Here is a 19,786-nt window from a genome sequence, read left to right as displayed (position 1 = left end):
GAGGGAGGGTTTTCGGAAGGCCTTGACACGGGGGGCTGTGAGATGACACCATCAGAGGCACACATGGGTTGATGGTTGGACTTGATGGCCTTGGAGGTCTTTTCCAGCCTGGGAGATTTTATGATTCCATGAGCTCACTTATGCTCAAGAATCAGCCATGGAGGCATTTCTTTCTCCTTTCAGGTGAGATGATTCTTTTTCCAAGGCCAAGTTGGACGGGGCTTGGAGCAACCTGGGATAGTGGAAGGTGTCCCTGCCCATGGCAGGGGAATGGGATGAGCTTTAAGGCCCCTTCCAACCCAAACCACTCTGTCATTTTAAGATCTTCCATAATTCAGAATTATTCACACTTTCTAGAGAGCAAAGCAAGAGAGGAGCCGTTGATCTCCTGTTGGAACATTCACCTCTGCCGCCCTTTGCGTGCTGTTTTCATCCCTGTTTGTGAATCTGGAGCGCAGGGTCTCCGGACACCAGCGACAAACACAGCAAACAAATGACAAATGTGTCCTCCCCATGGGCTGGGATGCTGCTGAGTCAGCAGCTTCCCAAAAAATCAGACTCATGACACGGGACACGGTGCCAGCCACTCAACACTTACTCCAGGGAGATTGGAGATTAATTGTTTAGTGCAGGCTGTGTGTGCTCCGCTCAGTAGATTGGTGTAGCCACATAAACCAACAGGTTAAAAATATAAGGAGAAAATATTCTTGGAATCCTGTCTTTGTAAACTTTGTGTAGCCTGTAAGTTCCAGCACTACATGAAATCCAACAGGGCCACTTGGTTCCTCGCTTATTCTTGGTATTGGTATAAAACAATCACAGCAACAAAAGGCAAAATAAATAAATTCAGCCCCTTTGAAGTAGCAGAACTCAGCGGAAACGGAGCCTCAGAGACACCCAGATGGGGAGAGCTGGTTCAACACCCCAAAACAGAATCCGAATTAAATCCTTCGGTTCTGAGCCCAGCTGTGCTCAGCTGAGGATTGGCTGGTTAGCAGCTGTAAAGCTTCTAGAAAATGCTGACTCTCAAGTACGAAATGCAGAATTAAATGTGGTCACCTGCAGATCTTACAAAAGTAAAACTTGCTGGGGGATGGAAGTAAACAAGGAGAGAACAACAAACTTCATTTGACTCCCAGGGCCTCAATGGGATTTTGGCTCCTCTTCCCACACAACAGAAATAAGAATTACAAAGCCAAACCAAATCTGGTTTTGATTCTTCTGAGATAAATTTAATTTTACATTAATATAAAGCTCCAGATCAGTAGAAACAGCAAGGATGGTGTCTTCCTGTGCTGCACCCCCAGCGCTCAGACACCCAAGGCCCAGCCAATACACACCCAAATTAAATGCCAGAGGGGGAAGGACTGGAATAAGATGGTCTTTAAGGTCCCTCCCAACCCAAACCATTCCATGATTCTGTGGCAGGGCAGTCTGGTTACTTGTGAAGAAAGAAATACGTGGATGTATTATTTTATACAGGATTAAAAGCAACCCAAACCAACCCAACCCCAAACCCAACCAAGCCCTTTTGTATCCCACCTTACCTCATCAAGATGTCCAACAGCTCCGAAGATCTTTGCCATCTGCCCAATCAAAGTGGGAAAACTCTCCCCAATTTCCCTCAGCGTGGGAAGGAAAGGGGCCAAGGCTGCAGGTTCGTAGCTGGATATTTCCAGAAGGATGTTTAGAACCACTTCACTGTGGTTGGGGTCTCTCAGGTGTCCAAATAAAAATGGCAAACACTCCTTCAGCACCTGTTAAAAATCAGAAACAAAGTGAAACCCTATTTTGAATTGTGAACATATATAACCAGAGGAGACACAACCAGCAGAGTGATAAAAATAAACCACTAGACTTTGAGTTAATAGAAGAATTTTCCACCCTTGGTGACCTTTGCATGGAGCTGTTGCTGAGGTCAATCCAAGTTCAACTGAACATATGGAATAAGGGTAAGCTCTGCTTTAAGATATGGCAGTTATGCATAAATAAGGAAATGCCCAATTAAAAAATAAAAGAAGACCAAAAAACCCCCTTTACCAAATATTTTCCTTGCTCTAGGCCAGTCTATATTTTATTGATGAAAACAATGTAAGACTGAGCCTTCCTCAATGACACAGTAAATTAAAGTACTTGTAGAAATTTTTGAGTTCCACCAGAAACTAAACAATGTGACAAGGTCAGGAGCTGGAACAGAGGGAAAAACAAGGGGCAAGACCATCATTGCATAACAAATGTGCTGTAGGTAAGTTGTCATTTCTTGTAAGAACCCAGTTTCAGGAGGCTGAGGGTGTAGTCCTTGGAGCCATCTGCCAAACTGGATGCAGTGTGTACAAGTCCCCACCGAAGGATTAACGCAGGGTAAACACAGGCACACAAATGCACCTTGGATTCAGGGAAAATGCTGCATCTGAGGAAAAGACACTCAGACACACACACGGGGCATAAAACAACCTGTTCTTCTGTTCTTTATTTTTGAGGATTACCAGTTCTCATCAGTTCCTAAATCATTTTAATTGTCCTTGACATGGATTTTAATACAGTTCATGTACTCCGACAGAAACACAGTTATGGGAATTCACACTCAGCTGACAGAGGAAGAGCCAAAAACATTGGAGACAAATGGTTTAACCCAAACCTTTTGGTCCAGCAGAGTCATTGTTCTGTTCTCCTTACGACTAGGTGGAAAACTTGGAATGGGGTTAAAGCATTTACAGGGAATTAGCGTAGGAAGGCACTGCCCTGCATGTTGTGGGATTCCTCCCTCACCAAGCCTGTGAAACACAAACCCCTCAAAAGGAGGGGCAGCGTCGAGCAGGGAGATATTCCCAGTGTGGTTTACCCCCAGTTCTCTCTTCCTGGCCACGGTGTGCAGGAGCCTGAGGAGGTGGAGCTGCTCGGCCGGGTCCAGCTGGGCCATGGGTGCCACCAGCTCCCGCAGGCAGGCGTGGATCGGCTGCGGCCGCTTCTCGTAGAGCGCGGGCAGCACGCGGAGCAGCATCGAGTTCCCTGGGGACACAGCAGGGACAGGGACCAGCTGTCAGGCAATGCCCAGCACTGGAGAGAGCCCCACAACACCAGCACACCCCTGGAGACACCGGCTAGAACAGTCACAGAACGGTTTGGGTTGGAGAGACCTTAAAGCTCATCTCGTTCCACCCCTGCCCTGGGCACCTTCCCTACACCAGGTTGCTCCAACCTGGCTTTGAAGGATCATCAGTACAAAACCAGGGAGGCATAAAGCTGCAGGAAATTATATATTTGGCCAAGAAGCCAAATAAATTACCAAAATAGAACAAATCATTGCAGGCGTAACAACATTGTGTAAAAAATCCCCACTAATTCCTATTAATTATCATTTTATTTCTGAATATCATGAGAACACTGCTTAATAAACTTTCAGATTTAGATGATGCTCTGTTGAGTCCTAGGCCAAACTAAGTGTGATTTCAATTAACAGAGAAACAAAAGAAGAGAGAAAGAAGGAGAGAAATGACAAAGAAACTACAAAGAAAAACGACAAAACCAGCAAAAGAAAAAAACTATAATTCTTCTTTGCTGAGATGCAGATTTTCAAATTAAATAAGCATCATATGAAAGGAATAGTTGGTTGATAGAGAACTAAACACACATTTGAACAGAAATAGTTAAGGGTGCCATTTCCAGGAATAGAAAGGAGCCAGAGAGAGCCAACTGCAGACAGACAGAGATATGCTAAACCCTCTCTCACACGTTTTCTTAAGATGTCTGTGCATAATGCAATTTGAAGCCCAGGCTCATACCAAAATATATAACTTCACATTGCAGTACATGCCTGCCTCCATGGATTTAAGTTTCACTTGAGCAACATATGGAAAACATCTGCCTATTTCAACCTAGCATGGCTCCTTTCTGTAAACCCTTGGAAGTCCTCACGGTCTCTTTGGATTTGGTTTCCAAGAGGAATCAGCTCTCTGGCCTGCTGCTTTTTCTCCCATTTAAATCTGAGCTGGATAACTTTGGAAGATAAGCAGATCTGTTCATGGATGGTAGCAAAAGGATATTTGGGTTCAGGCTGGAGCACGTGGGGCTCTTGCAGGATACAGAAATACACCCCAGGACACGGTTGGGTCTCACAAGCTCCCCCCTGAGCCAAGAAACAAGCACATAACTCACTGCAGGTTCAGACAGCTCTGAGCCCAACAGCTCGTAATGATCCCTGAGGGGTCCTGATCCTTCGCAGGAGTGTCTCTCCACTCCAGCCAGCCACACTTCTGCACCTTCTCCTGCCTGGAGAATCCCTGGCTGCTGCCCGAAGGCCGCTCCGAGCCCCCTGTGCAGCCCCAGCAGTGCCAAAGGCGAGGTCAGACCCCACTCCCACCCCACAGCAAATTTATCTTGTTCTGTTCTACACAATCACAAAGGCCAGGGGCACCAGAAAGAGATTTGCTGATGAATCACCCTGAAAAGATGAGCAAGCTGCTCCATTCTGGCCATTTTCTAACCACATTCCCTGGGCTCTTCCTGATGTTCCCAGTGGATGTGGATAAAAAGTGTCACCACTAACACTCCATGGGATTGATGCCAAGCACCAATCCCCCCAAAGAGAGAACATGGACATCAGGAAAAGGTTCTTCACCAGAGGGTGCTGGGCACGGCCCCGAGGCTGCCAGAGCCCCAGGGGTGTTTGGACACCGCTCCCAGGGAGGCACAGGGTGGGATTGTTGGGGTGTCTGTGCAGGGCCAGGGGTGAGACTGGATGATCCTTGGGGGTCCCTTCCAGCTCGGGATTCTCAATGATAAAAAGGTGACAGGATGGATTCACTGGAACTTTTCTAGACTCATGTCATAGTTCAAAATTGAAACATTTCATACTGAATACACCAAAAATTATTTCCTCTCCGGATGATGTCGTGCTTCCAGCACTAAGTCCTTTCTTCGCACTTGCCCTTGCTTAGGAAGTTTTCTGCCCACATGGAGCAGAGCCCTTACCCTCCAGTCAAATTTCAGCAACAACTGCAAAAGATGAAATCCCCGTATTCCTGGACAGGCAAAATTCCTCTCAGCTATAGAAGTGTGATGGGAAGGAATCCAAGAGGGAGTAATAAAAATAACAGCTTTGAGCAAGGAAAGACACCAGCCTGAGCCATGCTATTGCTTAAGCTGGGATGTCAGGGATAGGAAGGGATCTGGGAAGGAAGACTGATTCTTTAGTCTGGCAAACGAGCATTTGGAGCGTGGGGTGTATCAGAGGAGTGATGCAATCACACGATGGACTGCAGCCACCAAACCTCTCGGAACAAAAAATACTTTGTGCAAGTGCAGCTTTGGGCAGTTTCCTGCAGCAAACACCGCTGGGCTGATATTCCCTAACCAAGATAAATGAAAAGCAAAGGCAATCAGAGCAATCCCCTCCCTCTGCATCGAGATTGAAGTGACCTCACTGACATGGAATTGCTTTTAAGTGAAGAACCTGTGTGCACACGTGTAAATAATCCCCGATAGCCCAGTTTAGGTCTGTTCTTCAGAGACCTCAAGAAAGTTCATCAAGCACAACCCAGCTGGCCATTTTCTGGTCTTTTCATGTTTGAGTTAGCAAGGGATCCTCAGAGCTGTTTGTTTGTCACACCTTTGTATGTCACACATAAATCCACGGGGATTTATGCACACACAGCTCCCCAACCTCCTGATTCCCAGAGCTCAGACAGCCGGAGGCAATATTGGGAATTACGAATAATTCACTTTTTCCCAATCTTGCTTCATCTGCCTCAGTCTAAACTAAGAGCCTGAAAATATGTTTGTTGTGTGAGAATGGAAAAACATCCCACTCAACTCCCTAAATACCTTCCTTCCCTCTTCCTCCCCTGCCACCCTGACCCCCAATACTTTCCAGATTAGATTTCCGCACATTTCCCAAGCAGACCTCACACTGGGAAAGAGACAGTTCTGGCACAAAGTGTGCTGCAGCTGGGGACACTCCATGGCTGCATGGCAGGCAAGGAGGGACCCCAAGGGCGTGGCTGGGTGGTGCCAGCCCTGCTCCCTTCGTGGAAAAGGCTGTCCCGAGCTCCAGCTCTGCCATCCAGCAGCACAGAGAGCTTGGGAAGAACAAGGGCCCTGGAGCACATTGCAGTGCCCCATGGGCAGATGGATTTTCACTCTGAAGGGAGTTTCCAAAGACAAAAGCCCAAACACTAATTTTTCCCCCAGGATGACTCAGGTTAGGCACATATCTACCTGAAAATCATGGAATCATTTTGGTTGGAAAGGACCTCCAGGATCAGAGTCCAAGCTGTGCCCAATCCCCACCTTGTCCCCACCACCCCCACAAAGAGGAATTCCTCCCCAATACCCAAGGCACAGGTAGTGCAGGTTTGTATAAGCAAAACCAGAGACACAGGGAAAGGGAAACACAGATTCCAAGTTAGATGTAATCACAGGAGGAGTTTTTTGCTGTTCTCTGGATATTTCATAGCCAATACATAACTTGTATGAGATCACCCCTAATCTCACCCATGCAAAGCATCTCTGACATGATTAATGGCCTGTTGAACCAATAAGATTACAGAATTTAAACCAGATTAATACCAATAATACTTAGACTAAATCAATGTCTCATCCAAAAGCACCTTGCTTTGCTTTTTCAAAGGTAACAGACACAGCCCTGATCGTGCAGCTGCAGACTTACATTTCCCAAAACGGGATACAGCACTAACAAATTATCCACGGAGTGATAGTGGTGTAAGTGCTAATTAGGGCTGGAAAAGCAGAACCCTAGCAAGCTGTTAAGAACTCCTTAAGAGTTCTCCCTTATTGCTTAAAGCAATAAACTGTTGGTATATAACAGAATTTATCATATAACAGTGCCTAACTCTCAAAAAAAGCTGCACTATTTAGCTAAACCAGACACGTGTATCCAAAGCAACTCCAGGTATGTTTATTTTTCTACCAATCCCCTCCAGAGCCCTGGCACACACCGACCACAAACTGAACTTGCAGGGAACGCCTTCTTTTCCACAAATAACACAAAACACCGCAACCGGCTCGGCCAGCGCAGTGCGAGCGCTCCCAGCCCCTCGCGTCGCTGCACGTTCCAATCCGCCCTGGGGCAAGAGCAGCTTCCCCCCGGTTTTGCCCCCGACCCGTCAGAACATCCCCGGGCAAGCCCGGAGGGCTGGGATCGAGCTCGCTGCCCGCCCCCTGCCCCTCCCGGCCGGGAGCGCTCCGGTTACAGCGCGGCCGCTCATTCATTCGGCCCGAGGCGCTCGCAGCCTTTATAGGGGCTCGCAGCCTTTATTAGGGGCTCGCAGCGCTCGCACAGTCCCGGCTCTGCTGCAGCCCGAGCAGCTCCACGCAGCCCCGCGATTGTCAGGAAGCGGCCACGAGAATGCTGCCCCAAGAACTCCTCTCTCTGCTCACGCTGTTCTGTGTTTTCAGGGCTTCTGGCTCTGTGCTGGATGAAGACAATGACTACGAGCTCATGTACGTGAACCTGGATAACGAAATCGAAGGTCCTGCCCCTGGGACTGAGGAAGGTCAGTAAATTCAAACTGAATTTGGGTTAAGTGCAGAACTGCCGTCGTTGCTGCCTCGCTCTTGTACGAGTTATTACTGCAAACATACTTACCGTTTTTTAGAGGGAGAAGCTCGTGCTTGTAGCAGCAGATTCTTTTGGGCAATAATGGTAAAGCCCTTGCATGGGGTGCCTTGGACTGTGCTTTAGACTCTTTATCTCTCGGTTTTTCTGCAAAAGGTGTTGCTGGCACAGAGGTTTAGGATCTCTGTAGCCACACCACTGCACTGTTCTGTCCTGATACAGAGGGAAAGGCACTGGCCCCACCATGGTAAGGGGCTGGAACCAGATTGTCTTTAAGGTCCCTTCCAACCCAAACCAGTCTGTGAGTCCGTGGTTCTGTGACAGGCTGGAGAGCACAAGCCTTGCACAGAGCCCGATTTTGCCAAACGCTGCCATTTAAAACTCAGTACAAAGGAATAGTGACATCCGTATGTTCCCTTCCAGCTGCTTCGTGCGACTGCCAGCGGGAGCACAGCAAGTGGGACAAGCTGTTCATCATGCTGGAGAACTCGCAGATGAAGGAGAACATGATGCTGCAGGCTCTGGAGGAGCTCCCCAGGGCGGACCTGCAGACCCTGAAGGCAGAGCTGAGCCAGCTCACCACCACCCTGGCGGGCACCTTCGCCACTGTCACCTCCCACGTGGTGGCCCAGGTGGAGCAGGTGCTGGTGAGGAGCAGGGACCAGGCCGAGGAGGCCAGGAGGCTGCAGGAGTCGGAGCAAGGGAAGGTTCTGGAGCACGTCCTGCAGCTAAGCCACAACGTGTCCGTGAGGCTGGGCTGGCTGGAGAGCGCCTGGCACAGGAGGGCCGAGGAGCAGGCGCAGGAAACAGCTCTGCAGCAGGATAAATTCGATGCCAGCAGAGGGGATAATCTCATCCTGAACTCGGTGTGGAAGGAGCTGCAGCAGACCCGGGCTGAGCTGAGGGCATCGCTACAATGGGCGGCTCAGCACCTGCTGCCGGCGGGTAAGTCCAGTGTGCTCCACCCGAGAGCTCTGGGGAGGGCCCTTCCAAACAGGGATCCACAAACTCCTCCAAAGCAACCTCAGGAGCAGCAGGGCAGCTTTGAACAGGCTATGCATAAATGGGGGAACCCCAGAACTTGTGGGAAAAGAGGCACTGAGCTTTTCAAACGTGGGATGAAAGAAAGTTTTCATCAAAGTCGTTGTGCAGGGCAGAGCCAGCCAGGATCCCACCTCCTCCGGGCTCTCCGAGATCAAAGCCATTGTCAGAGAGCAGCAAATGTATTTTAGACATCCAGATTATGTTCTCTCAGCCTTTGCCTTCCCAGCTGGTGACTCGTGTGCATTCACACCAGCCACAGGACTCTCCTGTTCTCCTGTTGCTACTCCTTCCTCTTCCTAAATTAACATCTCCTCACCAACTCCAGTGCCCAAGAGCTGGACATGCTGCTGCTGCCAGCCAAGCACACTTCCAGGGCAGGGAGGGCACATTCCCTGCATGCAGGGTCAGGGCAGAATATTCCTTCTGGCACAGAGAAACCAGTAACCCGTGCTGCTGTTGCTTGGGGGATTTTCCCCCTTCCAAAACATTTGCTCTGCTCAGTGACGTGGCCATAGAAAGGTGGGCTCAGACCTCAAATCCCAACTCAGCTTTTCTGTGCAGTGCAACGAGACACCCCAAAAAGCAGCAGCTTGGGTGTGGCAGAGTAGCCCCTCATTTGTTTAAAGTGTGGGTGCCAAATTAGCATATGCCAGATAAACTGCATTGGTATCACCCTGCCCACCAGCGAGCTGTCACTGCCTGGCTTCCCAGTGCTGATTAATGGCTCTGTTTTACACAAGTATAAGTTATTGCAACCTAACCCCCCCCCCCCAAATCTACCCCCGCAGGGTGAGTGCCTAGGAAGGAGGGGGTGCAGCATCTCCAGAGTGAACTCTTACAGCAGGGAGCAAAGAGGAGCAGCCTGTAATTGCTAAAGCCAAGGCAACAACACAGCCACAGCATCGTTTACATCAAAGCTTTTACAGCCTGCCCGAATCCATCCTTTGATGCCGGGCACCAACTCAGCTTTAGAAGTCAATTGTTTTCACTGCTTTATCACCACACCTCAGAAATCTTTGTGTGCTGGGAGTGGATCTTTGAGCATATTCCTCTTCTCCCCAAACACAAACCTCGCAGAGAGCATGATCTCATTCCTTATCTCCCTGTAACCCAGCCAGCCTAGTGCTACTCTGCTCTAGGTGAGAGCAACAAACTTGATCTGCTTTGAGGATCATCAGTGGAAATTCAGTTTATTTCCACTGGTTCCTACATGATTTTACATACAACCACCATACTTCTTAATTTAAAGGCTACATTTTAAGTACTTCCAGAGTATCTCTCCAGATTTTTTTTTTCAAGGGAATTTTTAGCAACTGACTTTAATTTCTCACATCTTGACTTACTGCCAGCCATACTCTTGAGGGGTTTTCTAATCACACTTTTTTGTTCTTCACTGAGGCTGGTTTTAATTTTGATTCAGCTTTGATAATAAAGCCTGAAAGCCTGCTAATTAAAAGCTTTTTCACAATAGTGCTCCTAAGTAGCATTTTAAGGAGACTCCCCAGCAGCTGCTCACTGACCCTGCCCCTCCTCAAAAGGGTCAAATAGGAGATGTAAAATCTGCTCAAAGCTGGAGGGAAGCAGCCCATGAAATACCACAGCAGCTCAGTCCTGGAGGGCACAAAGAATCCTTCATTCCCTGGAGCAGAAATTTCCACACACGTTTTAGACATTTCAGATCCTCCAGCTTCTTTAAACAGGAAATGAAGCAGCTTAATTGGAGAAGGGGCTGCTTGTTCCCTCCTGTCACCTTGGATATTAACTTAGGTACAACCAGGGAACAGCACAGAAACCACCAGAAATGTCTTGGCTTTAGTGACCACCAGTTGCTTGCCCAAGTTGCATAGATTTCTGTTAGTGGTTTTAACTGATCTAATTTCTGTTATCAACACTTTGATGAATTGGACATGAGAGAAGAACTAGTTTAAAAGTATCAGTTGTCTCATAATTTCCCCTGTTTAACCAGTGCCCATGAATGTTCCTGACCAAGAAATCCTAAGGGCAGGGCCAGGAAAGGGAGCCATTATCTTAATTAAATAAGCAACCCCATCTCAGCATGTTCCTGCCAACATTTTCTGCTTTTCAGAAGCTCCTGTGCCCTGATGCCCATGATGGCACAGCCTCCCACCCTATCCTGGGAATGCCACAGTATCCAAACCTGTTGTTTGAGGGGATCCCTGACCCCCTTCCCTCAGCACAGCGTTGGTATTTTCACTACTCCGCACTTAGAACAGAGGATAAATCAAGACCTCAGTGGCACCAAGGGAAGGTTACCCAATTACCTGGCATAATTACCCAATTTCAAGGGCTAAAGGAGTCCCTCTCCCGGGAGGTGGTGCTGCATTCAGGGCCTCAGGAAGCTGGCCTTCCCAAGGGACGTGGCAGGGCAGGCAGGCTGCATTAACCCTGGAGATGCCTTGGATGTCACAGGACTGCACAGTGCCCCACGCGTGCAGGCAGGGAAGAGCAGAGAGACTCCTGCAGCCGGATTATCCCTTGCCATAGTGTCCAGCAAATTCCTCCATCAGCTCTGGCAGCTCCTTCACAGCATCCTGGGGTGGGTTCCTGCATCCCACTGGATCAGCTGAGCTCTCAGCTCCCTTTGGGAAGCCTGGAAGCAAGCACTGGATCAGGCATTGGGACAGACTTCCCAGAGAAGTGATGGAGTCCTCATCCCTGGAAGTGTTCAAAAATGGGTGGATGTGGCACCTGAAGGCCTGGTTTAGTGGTGAACATGGTGGTGCTGGGCTGGAGTCAGACTCCACAGAATCATGGAAGGTTTGGGATGAAGGGATCTTAAAGATCATCTCATTCCAATCCCAGCTGCCACAGGCAGGGACACCTTTCCCTATCCCAAGTGCTCTAAGCCCTGTCCAACCTGGCCTTGGACGCTGCCAGGGATCCTGGGGCAGCCACAACTTGGTGATTGTAGAGGTCTTGTCCAACCTTAATGATTCCATGCTATGCTGTGCACACACAAATAAACCAGTTCTTATTTACCTGACAACATTCTAAACCTTTCCAGGCTGTGAAACCGCGATTCTGTTCCCCATGCGCTCCAGAAAGATCTTTGGGAGCGTCCACCCGACCGCTGGAATGAGCCTGCGCTCCTTCACTGCCTGCATCTGGCTCAAGGTGACCGAGGCTTTGGACAAAACCATCGTCTTCTCCTACGGAACCAAGTTCAACCCCTACGAAATCCAGCTGTACCTGAGCCGGGACTCGGCCGTGCTCGCTGTGGGGGGTGCCCAGCACAAGCTGGCTGCCAGAAATGTGGTTATTCCTGGGAAGTGGCTCCACCTCTGTGGCACCTGGAGCTCGGAGAACGGATCCGCAGCCCTGTGGGTGCAGGGGGAGCTCACAGCCAGCGCCCTGGACCTGGCTGGTGCTCACACCATTCCCGACGGAGGCATCCTGCAGCTCGGGCAGGAGAAGAACGGCTGCTGCGTGGGAGGGGGGTTTGATGAAGCCCTGGCCTTCTCGGGGAAGCTGACTGGCTTTAACCTGTGGGACCGAGTGCTCAGCCCCGCCGAGGTGACAGCCCAGAGCGCGGGGGACACCTGTGGCACCCGGGGCAACATCGTGGGCTGGGGGGTCACGGAGGTGCTGCCCTACGGAGGAGCCCAGTACGTGTCCTAAAGCCTGGTTTCTGCCCAGGGCGTGGACTTCACAGAGCTGAACGTCAATATTACAGTGACCAGAGCTGCAGGAGCCCCTGTCTCTGGAATTCCCAAGGAATATCAGCGCTGCAAGTTCACAGACTGAGGTACTGCGGAGATGGGATTCGATCTCTGCCTGCTGTCCTGGAAAAACACTGAAAACACACCCACAGATCAAGGCATGGCATTGGAAAAGCTGTTCCTGGGGTCAGGCAGCTCTGTCTCTCCAGTGCAGGGTTTTCTGATGTATAAAGTGAGGGTCACCATGGACATTCAGGAGCCAAACCGTGCTCCTGACATCCCTGCTGAGCTTTGGAGAACAGACAGAGCAGCTGGGGCTGCCCCTGGATCCCTGGAAGCATCCAAGGCCAGGTTGGATGGGGCTTGGAGCAACCTGGGTTACTGGAAGGCGTCCCTGCCCATGGCAGGGGTGGGATGGGATCAGCTTTAAGGTCCATTCCAACCCAAACCATTCCAGGCTCTTCCAATCCTTGTATTCTATAGTGTTAAAATGTGAATTTTACAGAGGAACCACCCAAGTCAAGGGATGTGTTGTCTATTAGTCATTGTTAGTAATTTGTAGACTCTTAAGAAAGCTAGCTCCTTGTTTACAGCATTATTTATGCCACAGATCGATATAAAAATAATATTCCCCATCATAATCTGATGCTACATTGGGAGAAAATGCAGCTGTATTATATTGTACATTGACTTTGTGATAATTTTATTGAAATTATTTTTGTAAAGTTGTTTTGTAAATAAAGATACTTTACTAGACTAAAACTCTCTACTGGTCTCATAAACCAAAATTCTGAGCCAAGTCCCAAATGGGACTTTTTCCATGTTTTGAACCATGAAGTTTTAGCTGCTGATAGAGAAAACATAAATAGCAACATCTCACAGGAGCAGAGAGACCCCATGCACAATCCCAGCCCTCTGGGGCCAGGTTTTGAGGTACATTTGGGCTTGTTTGCTGCCCTCAGGGGGCTTGCACAAGACAGAATTGCTGCTCATTGCCGGTGATTCTCTTCTCTCTCACACACACTTGTCCCAAATCCAGTAAAAGCCTAGGGCTGGATACAGAGCACAACGGCAGCTGCAGAGAGCCGAGGAGCTGGTGATGATTTTCATGTAGAAAACAGCACAAACAGAGAATGATGAATAGCTGCTTACTGGATATGTAACCATTAACAAGAACCATTACTTGCTACCTGTTGAAACAAACCTCTGAACAAGTTATCATGAGGCATGTCTTATTCAAAGCAATTCCTATTCCCCCTGGAAGCAGCCCATCCTTCTTCTCTATTCCCATGTTTCCACGTTTCTCTCGTTCTCTACAGATGTCCTAAGAACACACTTTGACAAATTTCTTGACATGTTGCTGCTACGCTTCCTCCTGACCATGACAAATCCTTGCTGCCCAGATACAAAAGTAGTAAAAAAAGGTAAATTCCCCTTTCCTGTGCCATTCAAGGGGGTTGTGCTTCATACCTAAAGTTATACGACCTGCTCCAAAGTTTTGGCAGCACTGCTTATTTAAGGGAAAAAGAATTGCCCTGATTGCTGGAATTTCTCCTGTTACCCTGCAATAAAAATGTATCTAAGTTATAAACGCTTGGCAGTAAACTTGACAAAAATCCCTTGCTAAGTAATATCTGCAAATAACCTTAGCTAGAGAACAATGAAATATTACCTCTGTTCATCTCTGGCAGCCAAAACCCAGATCTTCAGAGCTACAAAAACACTTGGGGTCCCAACATTGTGCAAAGGCAAAACCACTGTCAAATCCTCCCTCTGTTCAGTGCCCTCCATTAAGTGAAAACAAATGTCCACGAAATGCAGCAGGAAAAGGAAAATCCTCAGAAAGATCCCCAGAAATCCTTCCTGGCTGCTTCTCTTACTGCAGCTCATACCTGAAATGCTTTGTCTTGGAAGGAGCCTTCGGCTATCTGTGCTCAGGTTTGGCAGAGGAGCCAAGGCAAAGCCAGTCCTTCCATCCTCCCTGACTTCGCTGGGAAAACTTCCCTCTTCCCAAGTGCTGTGCTCTTCCCTTACCACCTCCCAGGACCAGCAAAGCTTTCCCACAGCCCAGCACCACAACTCACCTCCACCAGCACACTTCTCTCCTTCCTTCCTTCCTTAACTACACCTTCCTTAGTCAACAGTCTGGAAAACACCAAGGAAACAGTATTTGGGGGGAATTTGGGCTCCAGTTATGGACAAGCCCCTGCAATCCCGCTCCTGCACTGCCAACACAAGTGAAGGAGCGAGGCTGAGCCACAGCCCAGCACCACGGGATGCCTGAACTCCTTTGGAAGGTGGAGCAGCCACGGGACTCTTGGATTACAGGGCAGAGTTGCTGCTGTCCCCTGGGAATGGGAATAAATCTGGGTGAGCCCTGGTGCTGAGGGCCGGTGCCAGCGCAGGGCCGGCAGCCCAGGCGTGCTCCGAGCCCACACCCACTGGAGCAGAGCGCCCAAACTCCTTCTAAAGAGCTCCTTTTTAGCTAAGAAGATAAGAACCCGGTTATGCAGCCAAAGAGTTGCCCCAAGTCATAAAAAGCTCCAGTTCCTCTCCAACATTTGCAGGCAAGGGGCCAAAGTTTGCTGTGCCTGGTGCCACGAGGCTGGGCGCCGTCTGTGCAGCCCCACAACGCGGCTTTGTCTCCACAAACAGCCTCGGAAATCCACCCTCAGCAGCTCTGCCTCCCGCTCCCCGTGCCCCTGCACGAACACACTCTCAGGGCAGCTCGCAGCCTGCTGCGAACCCAGCTTTTCACGCCTCAAACACGAATTGTGTGCAGGGCCATGAAGCCGCTACACAAACCGCATCATTCTGCCCGTTCAAAGCGGCCTCTTCCAGGCTGGAATTCCCAAACCTGCTATCCACAGCAACATCTGCTGGTGCGAGGACAGAAGTACACGGCTCGGCCGTGCTGAAACCTCCGGTTGTGAGCGGGAATCGCTTTTCCCAAAGCTGTGAACATATTCGCTGTTTCTTTCTGTTCCTACCCCAGAGTTACAAATGGCAACGCACGGCGTTAACACATTAATAGTAAGCCTTGCAAGAATAAATTAATAAGTTAATTTTAAAATTAATAAATACAGCATGCACACATTTAATTTGAGGGCTGAACATCTTCATAACGACGTTCTTTTAATAATTAGTTATTGCTATTTGCTGCTATTGCCCCTACTTGAAGGAGAACAGTGATTTTACCACTGCAGTAGCACTGTACTGCAACAAACACTGTGAACTTTATTACTCCAATTCAATTGGACTTCCTTTTATAGAGGAACAAATACTTTTGGCTTTTTAAACCACAAAAAATAAAATGTAAAGAGCTTAGCAACATTGTTCTATATAAAGCTAATAACATAGGCAAAATTAAAGAACCACTACAAAGCTTTTATATCTTCCATCTGACTATTTCACCACAGAATGGGATTAATTTCATTCCCATTTCTCTTTTGGAGCCTTGCCAGTGACACTAAGAGGAAGGATAAGAGCTCCAAGGCTGGTGCCTCATATCAGGGCTGGTATTTTGGAGTCCATTAGCAGGGAATATTAACGAGGACAGATGTATTTCCTGCCCTGTGGGTCAGCCAATCCATACCAAAACTTCCAGAGGTGCAGTAAATTCACATATTCCTTGATACAGTCTGTTATTAGCATGTGATTAATACATTTGATCACATTTATAGATATTTCCATAGGTCTGCTTTATACATCTCATACATTTTTATGCATGATTTGTTTAATGGTTGGATTGATCCTGGAGCCTTTCCCACCCTTCGTGATTGACTGATTCTGTAAGATAATGGTTCTGTGCATGCCCAACACAGCCTCACTGATCTAATGGTCACACACTTGGACTAAACCCAAACTCTGGGGTGGGCCTACCTTGAAGGACACTCCTGACAATGGTTTCTGTGTGCTCGGCCAGCAGCTCTGCCTTGGCAATGGCAGCCAAGGACAGGTAACTGGACATGTTCCTGCACAGCTCCTTATTGCCTCTCTGCAGGAATTTCACTGCCACTGGCACAGCCAAGGCCATCACTGGAGGCCGGTTGTAATTCTGCAAAAACACGGGGAAAAAAAAATGATTTATATAAAGTCTCATGCTGGGCAGAGTAGGGGAACAAAAGTCAAAGCAACAAGGGGAAAAGAGCAAAAAACCTCTCCAGAAAGGCCATGTTTTGGTACCACCAGTGAAGGAAGGCGTCAAAGAAAGAGCACATACAGAAATTTAAAACTACTGCAGCAGGAAATGTTAATAATGGCCCTATTTTTATCTTCTGCTAGAGGAAGCAGAAGTGCACTAATAACATATGTGGTGCATAAATATAAATAAATATAAATAAGATATATAAGAAATGAAGTGCACTAATTAAATGTTAACATTTCTAGCAAGAAATTTTGTGTTTGGTGCTCCCTGGGAAGACAGAGGCTGTATCCATCAGCCCCAAAGCACAGGAAACACCTTGGAGCAGCCACTCCCAGTAACTGCCCTGGGAACTTGCTCACAATGTAATAGCTTTAGTATTGATCAATAATTATTCTGTAATCATTAGGATTTCTTTTTGTTATTTAAACTCACAGAATCCCAGAGTGGTTTGGGTTGGAAAGGTCCTCAAAGCCCATCCAGTGCCACCCCTGCCATGGGCAGGGACACCTCCCACTGTCCCAGGCTGCTCCAAGCCCCAGTGTCCAGCCTGGCCTTGGGCACTGCCAGGGATCCAGGGGCAGCCCCAGCTGCTCTGGGAAACTCCAGCCAATTTCTCTGAACACCAAGGTTTTCCAGGACTGCAAACTCCTCTCCCTAAAATGTCTCCAAGCGTCAGGAACCCCAGGGTCCCTGTGTGTATACTTGGGTTTTGAATCAAGGTCAGAATAGGTTTTCTGCTATTGTTTATACAACAAATTATGTGTACAAACCACACACATCCAGTGCCTGCTAAATTCCCACACCAGCAGGACACATTTGTGTGGAACTGGGGACCTCCATTCCCTCTGGAGCCTCCTTAACCAGTGCTCTGCTCTCCAGTCAGTTCTGAGCAGCTCTTTGAAACTGGAGCACATCCCTGTTTCTGAAAATAATCCTGCAATGTGATTATGTTTAATTAGCAGCTGAAATCCCAGGCAACCCCTGGAACCCAGACATTTCAGACAGCAACAGAACAGTGCAAAGGAAGGCAGAGCAGACTTTCTGGACTTTCATTCTGGAGCAGCTCTGAACAGAATAAATTTAGACTGAGAAAACCCCAAATCTGTTATTCCACAGAGTTTAAGTGGCTCTGAGGGTTTTTCCTTGGAGCACAGACTTGCCAAGCAGTGGACACTCCCTTCCAGAGACCCCTGAGGAAGAAGGGGCTGCAGCCACCCCTTGGTGTCAAGACAGATAATTCTGGCAGCTGCCATATGACCGAGAGCTGCATCTTTAATGAGAAAAGCCCTTCAAATAAATGGAGCTTTCTGCAGCAGCATGTTTAAATCAACATAATGCCTCGTTATGTTTGGCTGAGACACCACTGAGCAGGAGCCAAATGCTGCTCCAAGTTATTGCTCTGCTACTCCACACAAAGAATGGGAAGATAAGGCTTGGCTCTCTGACTAGCATTTAAAAGATCTAAGAGAATTCCAAAGAACAGTTCTTTTCCCCCCCTCTTCCAATAAAGATAAAATCCTTAGTTAAGAAAAGGTCTGAATTCAGAGGGAAGGAGAAAGGTTTCATTTGATCCATGATAAACATCAGGGCAGGAAGGCACACTTAGAAAATGTGGAGGTGACAATGAAGAGCAGATTTCAATAAAGTGATACAGTGATGTTTGCAAACCTTGGGGACCTCCCTGCTGCTGCTATCAACAGAGACCTGCCTGAGATCCAGCCCAGCTGGCAGATATTCCTTATTGTTCCAACTGTCCCCCACATCTGCTGTAAAACCTCATTTTATACCCTTTTTTTTTAATGCAAAGGAACTTGCCAATAACAGCTCTGTTTCAGGGAGCAGTAAATGTACTTTTGTAGCTCAGCTGTGGCTGCCCCTGGATCCCTGGCAGTGTCCCAGGCCAGGCTGGACTTTGGGGCTGGGAGCAGCCTGGGACAGTGGGAGGTGTCCCTGCCATGGCAGGGGTGGCACTGGATGGGCTTTAAGGTCCCTTCCCACCCAAACCAGTCCATGACTCTATGAGCTACCTCAGTGGCTTCAGGACAGAAGGAATCAGTAACAGGGCAATTCCCCAAGCTCTCAATTTTAAACACAACCACTCACAAGCACCCAAAAAAAGAGTTACAAAAGCATTTAAAAAATAGAACTGAATTGGCAATGAGTGCACCGGACTCGCTGGCTTCCAGCCCAGTTCTACCTGCAAGATGCAGCTCATGATGTCAGATGCAATTTTGGCATGTGGGGCATCCTCGTCTTTTCCAGAGGGCTTCAGGTTGTGCTCCAGACACGACTCCCAGAGGGCCACCAGGGCTTTCCCGTGCTTTTCGATGGATGCGGTTTCCCGGATGGCCGCGGTGATCCGGGTGATGCAGATCTCCACCACAGCCTGGTCGTTGTCATTGGTCTGGTAGTCCTGGGGCACAGGAAGGGACATTTGCAATGAACTGGTTTGCCAGGACCCCACAAAATTCAGTTTTCAAAGCAGTCCATTTTCCCACACCCACCTTTACAACAAATGCTCAGCGTGATTAAGCTCTGGAACTTGTCATCCCACAGAACTTAATTCTCATTAGTGTGCAGGTATGGACCCCTGAAATCTCATTTAATCTTTATAATAATTTTTATTAAGTAGTAATTTAAAGCATATTAAAGATGAACTTGAAATATCTTTGAAGGAAAACCAGCTGGTGGGAACTAGATTTTGTCACCACATTTTTATATCTTACACTTGGCTCTTCAAGTCTTATCAGAAATTTAAATTATGTCCCCACCTTTATTTATACATTATATTTAATCTCATGAAAAATTATTAAGGACAATATTTCACTCACTGCAGCTGAACTAATGATTCTGATCTGTTCAAGAGCTTCAGAGAGGCTTCCTTCGATCTCAGCATCCTCCAGGGAGAAGAGATCCCCTGCCCGGGAAAGGTCCTTCTGTGCCAAAACCAGCCTGAAGAGATGATGCATGGCCCTGCTCAGCCACCCTCTGCAGGCACCATGGGCACAGAGCGCTCAGGTGGGGACAAAATGGGAACAATCCTGGCCAGGAGCAATCAGTTTAATATGAAGGATAAATCTGCACTGTATTTCAAGGCTTCCTTGGCCCCAGTCTAAAAGAAAACAATAACAAATAGAAAGAAGAAAAATTAGCAAATGCATTGATTGACATATTCCAGTTCAGCAGAGATTTTTAAATGGGTGTGAAAGCATCAGACAGGACCCCCTGACCCAGGGACAGCCTTAAGCACATTCATGAACTGTGTGAATTTTTACCTTCCAACACTAAATAGCTTAAAATTAGATTAAAAAATACATAATAACTGAACCCAAGGTTTTC

The 19,786-nt window shown here is 48.0% G+C and overlaps 2 protein-coding genes across 9 annotated transcripts in view; one reads left to right on the top strand and one right to left on the bottom strand.

Annotated features, from left to right (window-relative positions):
* The window catches only part of VEPH1 (ventricular zone expressed PH domain containing 1), a 62,399-nt gene that overhangs the window by 31,814 nt on the left and 10,799 nt on the right, over positions 1 to 19,786 (bottom strand). For 7 of the 8 annotated variants that reach the window (XM_032119869.1, XM_032119868.1, XM_032119874.1 and 4 more), the window contains 5 exons: positions 19,279 to 19,559; positions 18,645 to 18,860; positions 16,183 to 16,357; positions 2,843 to 3,009; positions 1,548 to 1,757 (listed from right to left, as the gene is read on the bottom strand). In XM_032119869.1, coding sequence (XP_031975760.1) covers positions 1,548 to 1,757; positions 2,843 to 3,009; positions 16,183 to 16,357; positions 18,645 to 18,860; positions 19,279 to 19,416 — 906 coding nt within the window. In that variant the 5' untranslated portion in view covers positions 19,417 to 19,559. Of the gene's footprint in view, positions 1 to 1,547; positions 1,758 to 2,842; positions 3,010 to 16,182; positions 16,358 to 18,644; positions 18,861 to 19,278; positions 19,560 to 19,786 lie in introns of those variants that run through there. The other variant, XM_032119875.1, reaches the window with a different exon arrangement.
* Positions 7,024 to 12,678, top strand: PTX3 (pentraxin 3). Its single transcript, XM_032119876.1, has 3 exons — positions 7,024 to 7,514; positions 8,000 to 8,521; positions 11,646 to 12,678. The coding sequence occupies exons 1-3, from the start codon at positions 7,367 to 7,369 to the stop codon at positions 12,257 to 12,259; spliced, it is 1,284 nt and encodes a 427-aa protein (XP_031975767.1). The 5' UTR covers positions 7,024 to 7,366; the 3' UTR covers positions 12,260 to 12,678.

Source organism: Corvus moneduloides, chromosome 10 (genome assembly GCF_009650955.1).
Source record: "Corvus moneduloides isolate bCorMon1 chromosome 10, bCorMon1.pri, whole genome shotgun sequence".
Taxonomy (NCBI): domain Eukaryota; kingdom Metazoa; phylum Chordata; class Aves; order Passeriformes; family Corvidae; genus Corvus; species Corvus moneduloides.
The sequence above is the reverse complement of the archived record's forward strand: the minus strand, read 5'-3'. Positions and strand labels throughout refer to the sequence as shown.

What these genes read in the sequence shown, in the direction of transcription:
- PTX3 (XM_032119876.1), top strand. Translation starts at nt 7,367, where the DNA reads ATGCTGCCCCAAGAACTCCTCTCTCTGCTCACGCTGTTCTGTGTTTTC. An exon ending in TGCCCCTGGGACTGAGGAAG is followed by an intron (nt 7,515 to 7,999) that starts GTCAGTAAATTC and finishes GTTCCCTTCCAG; the next exon opens with CTGCTTCGTGCGACTGCCAG. An exon ending in TCAGCACCTGCTGCCGGCGG is followed by an intron (nt 8,522 to 11,645) that starts GTAAGTCCAGTG and finishes AAACCTTTCCAG; the next exon opens with GCTGTGAAACCGCGATTCTG.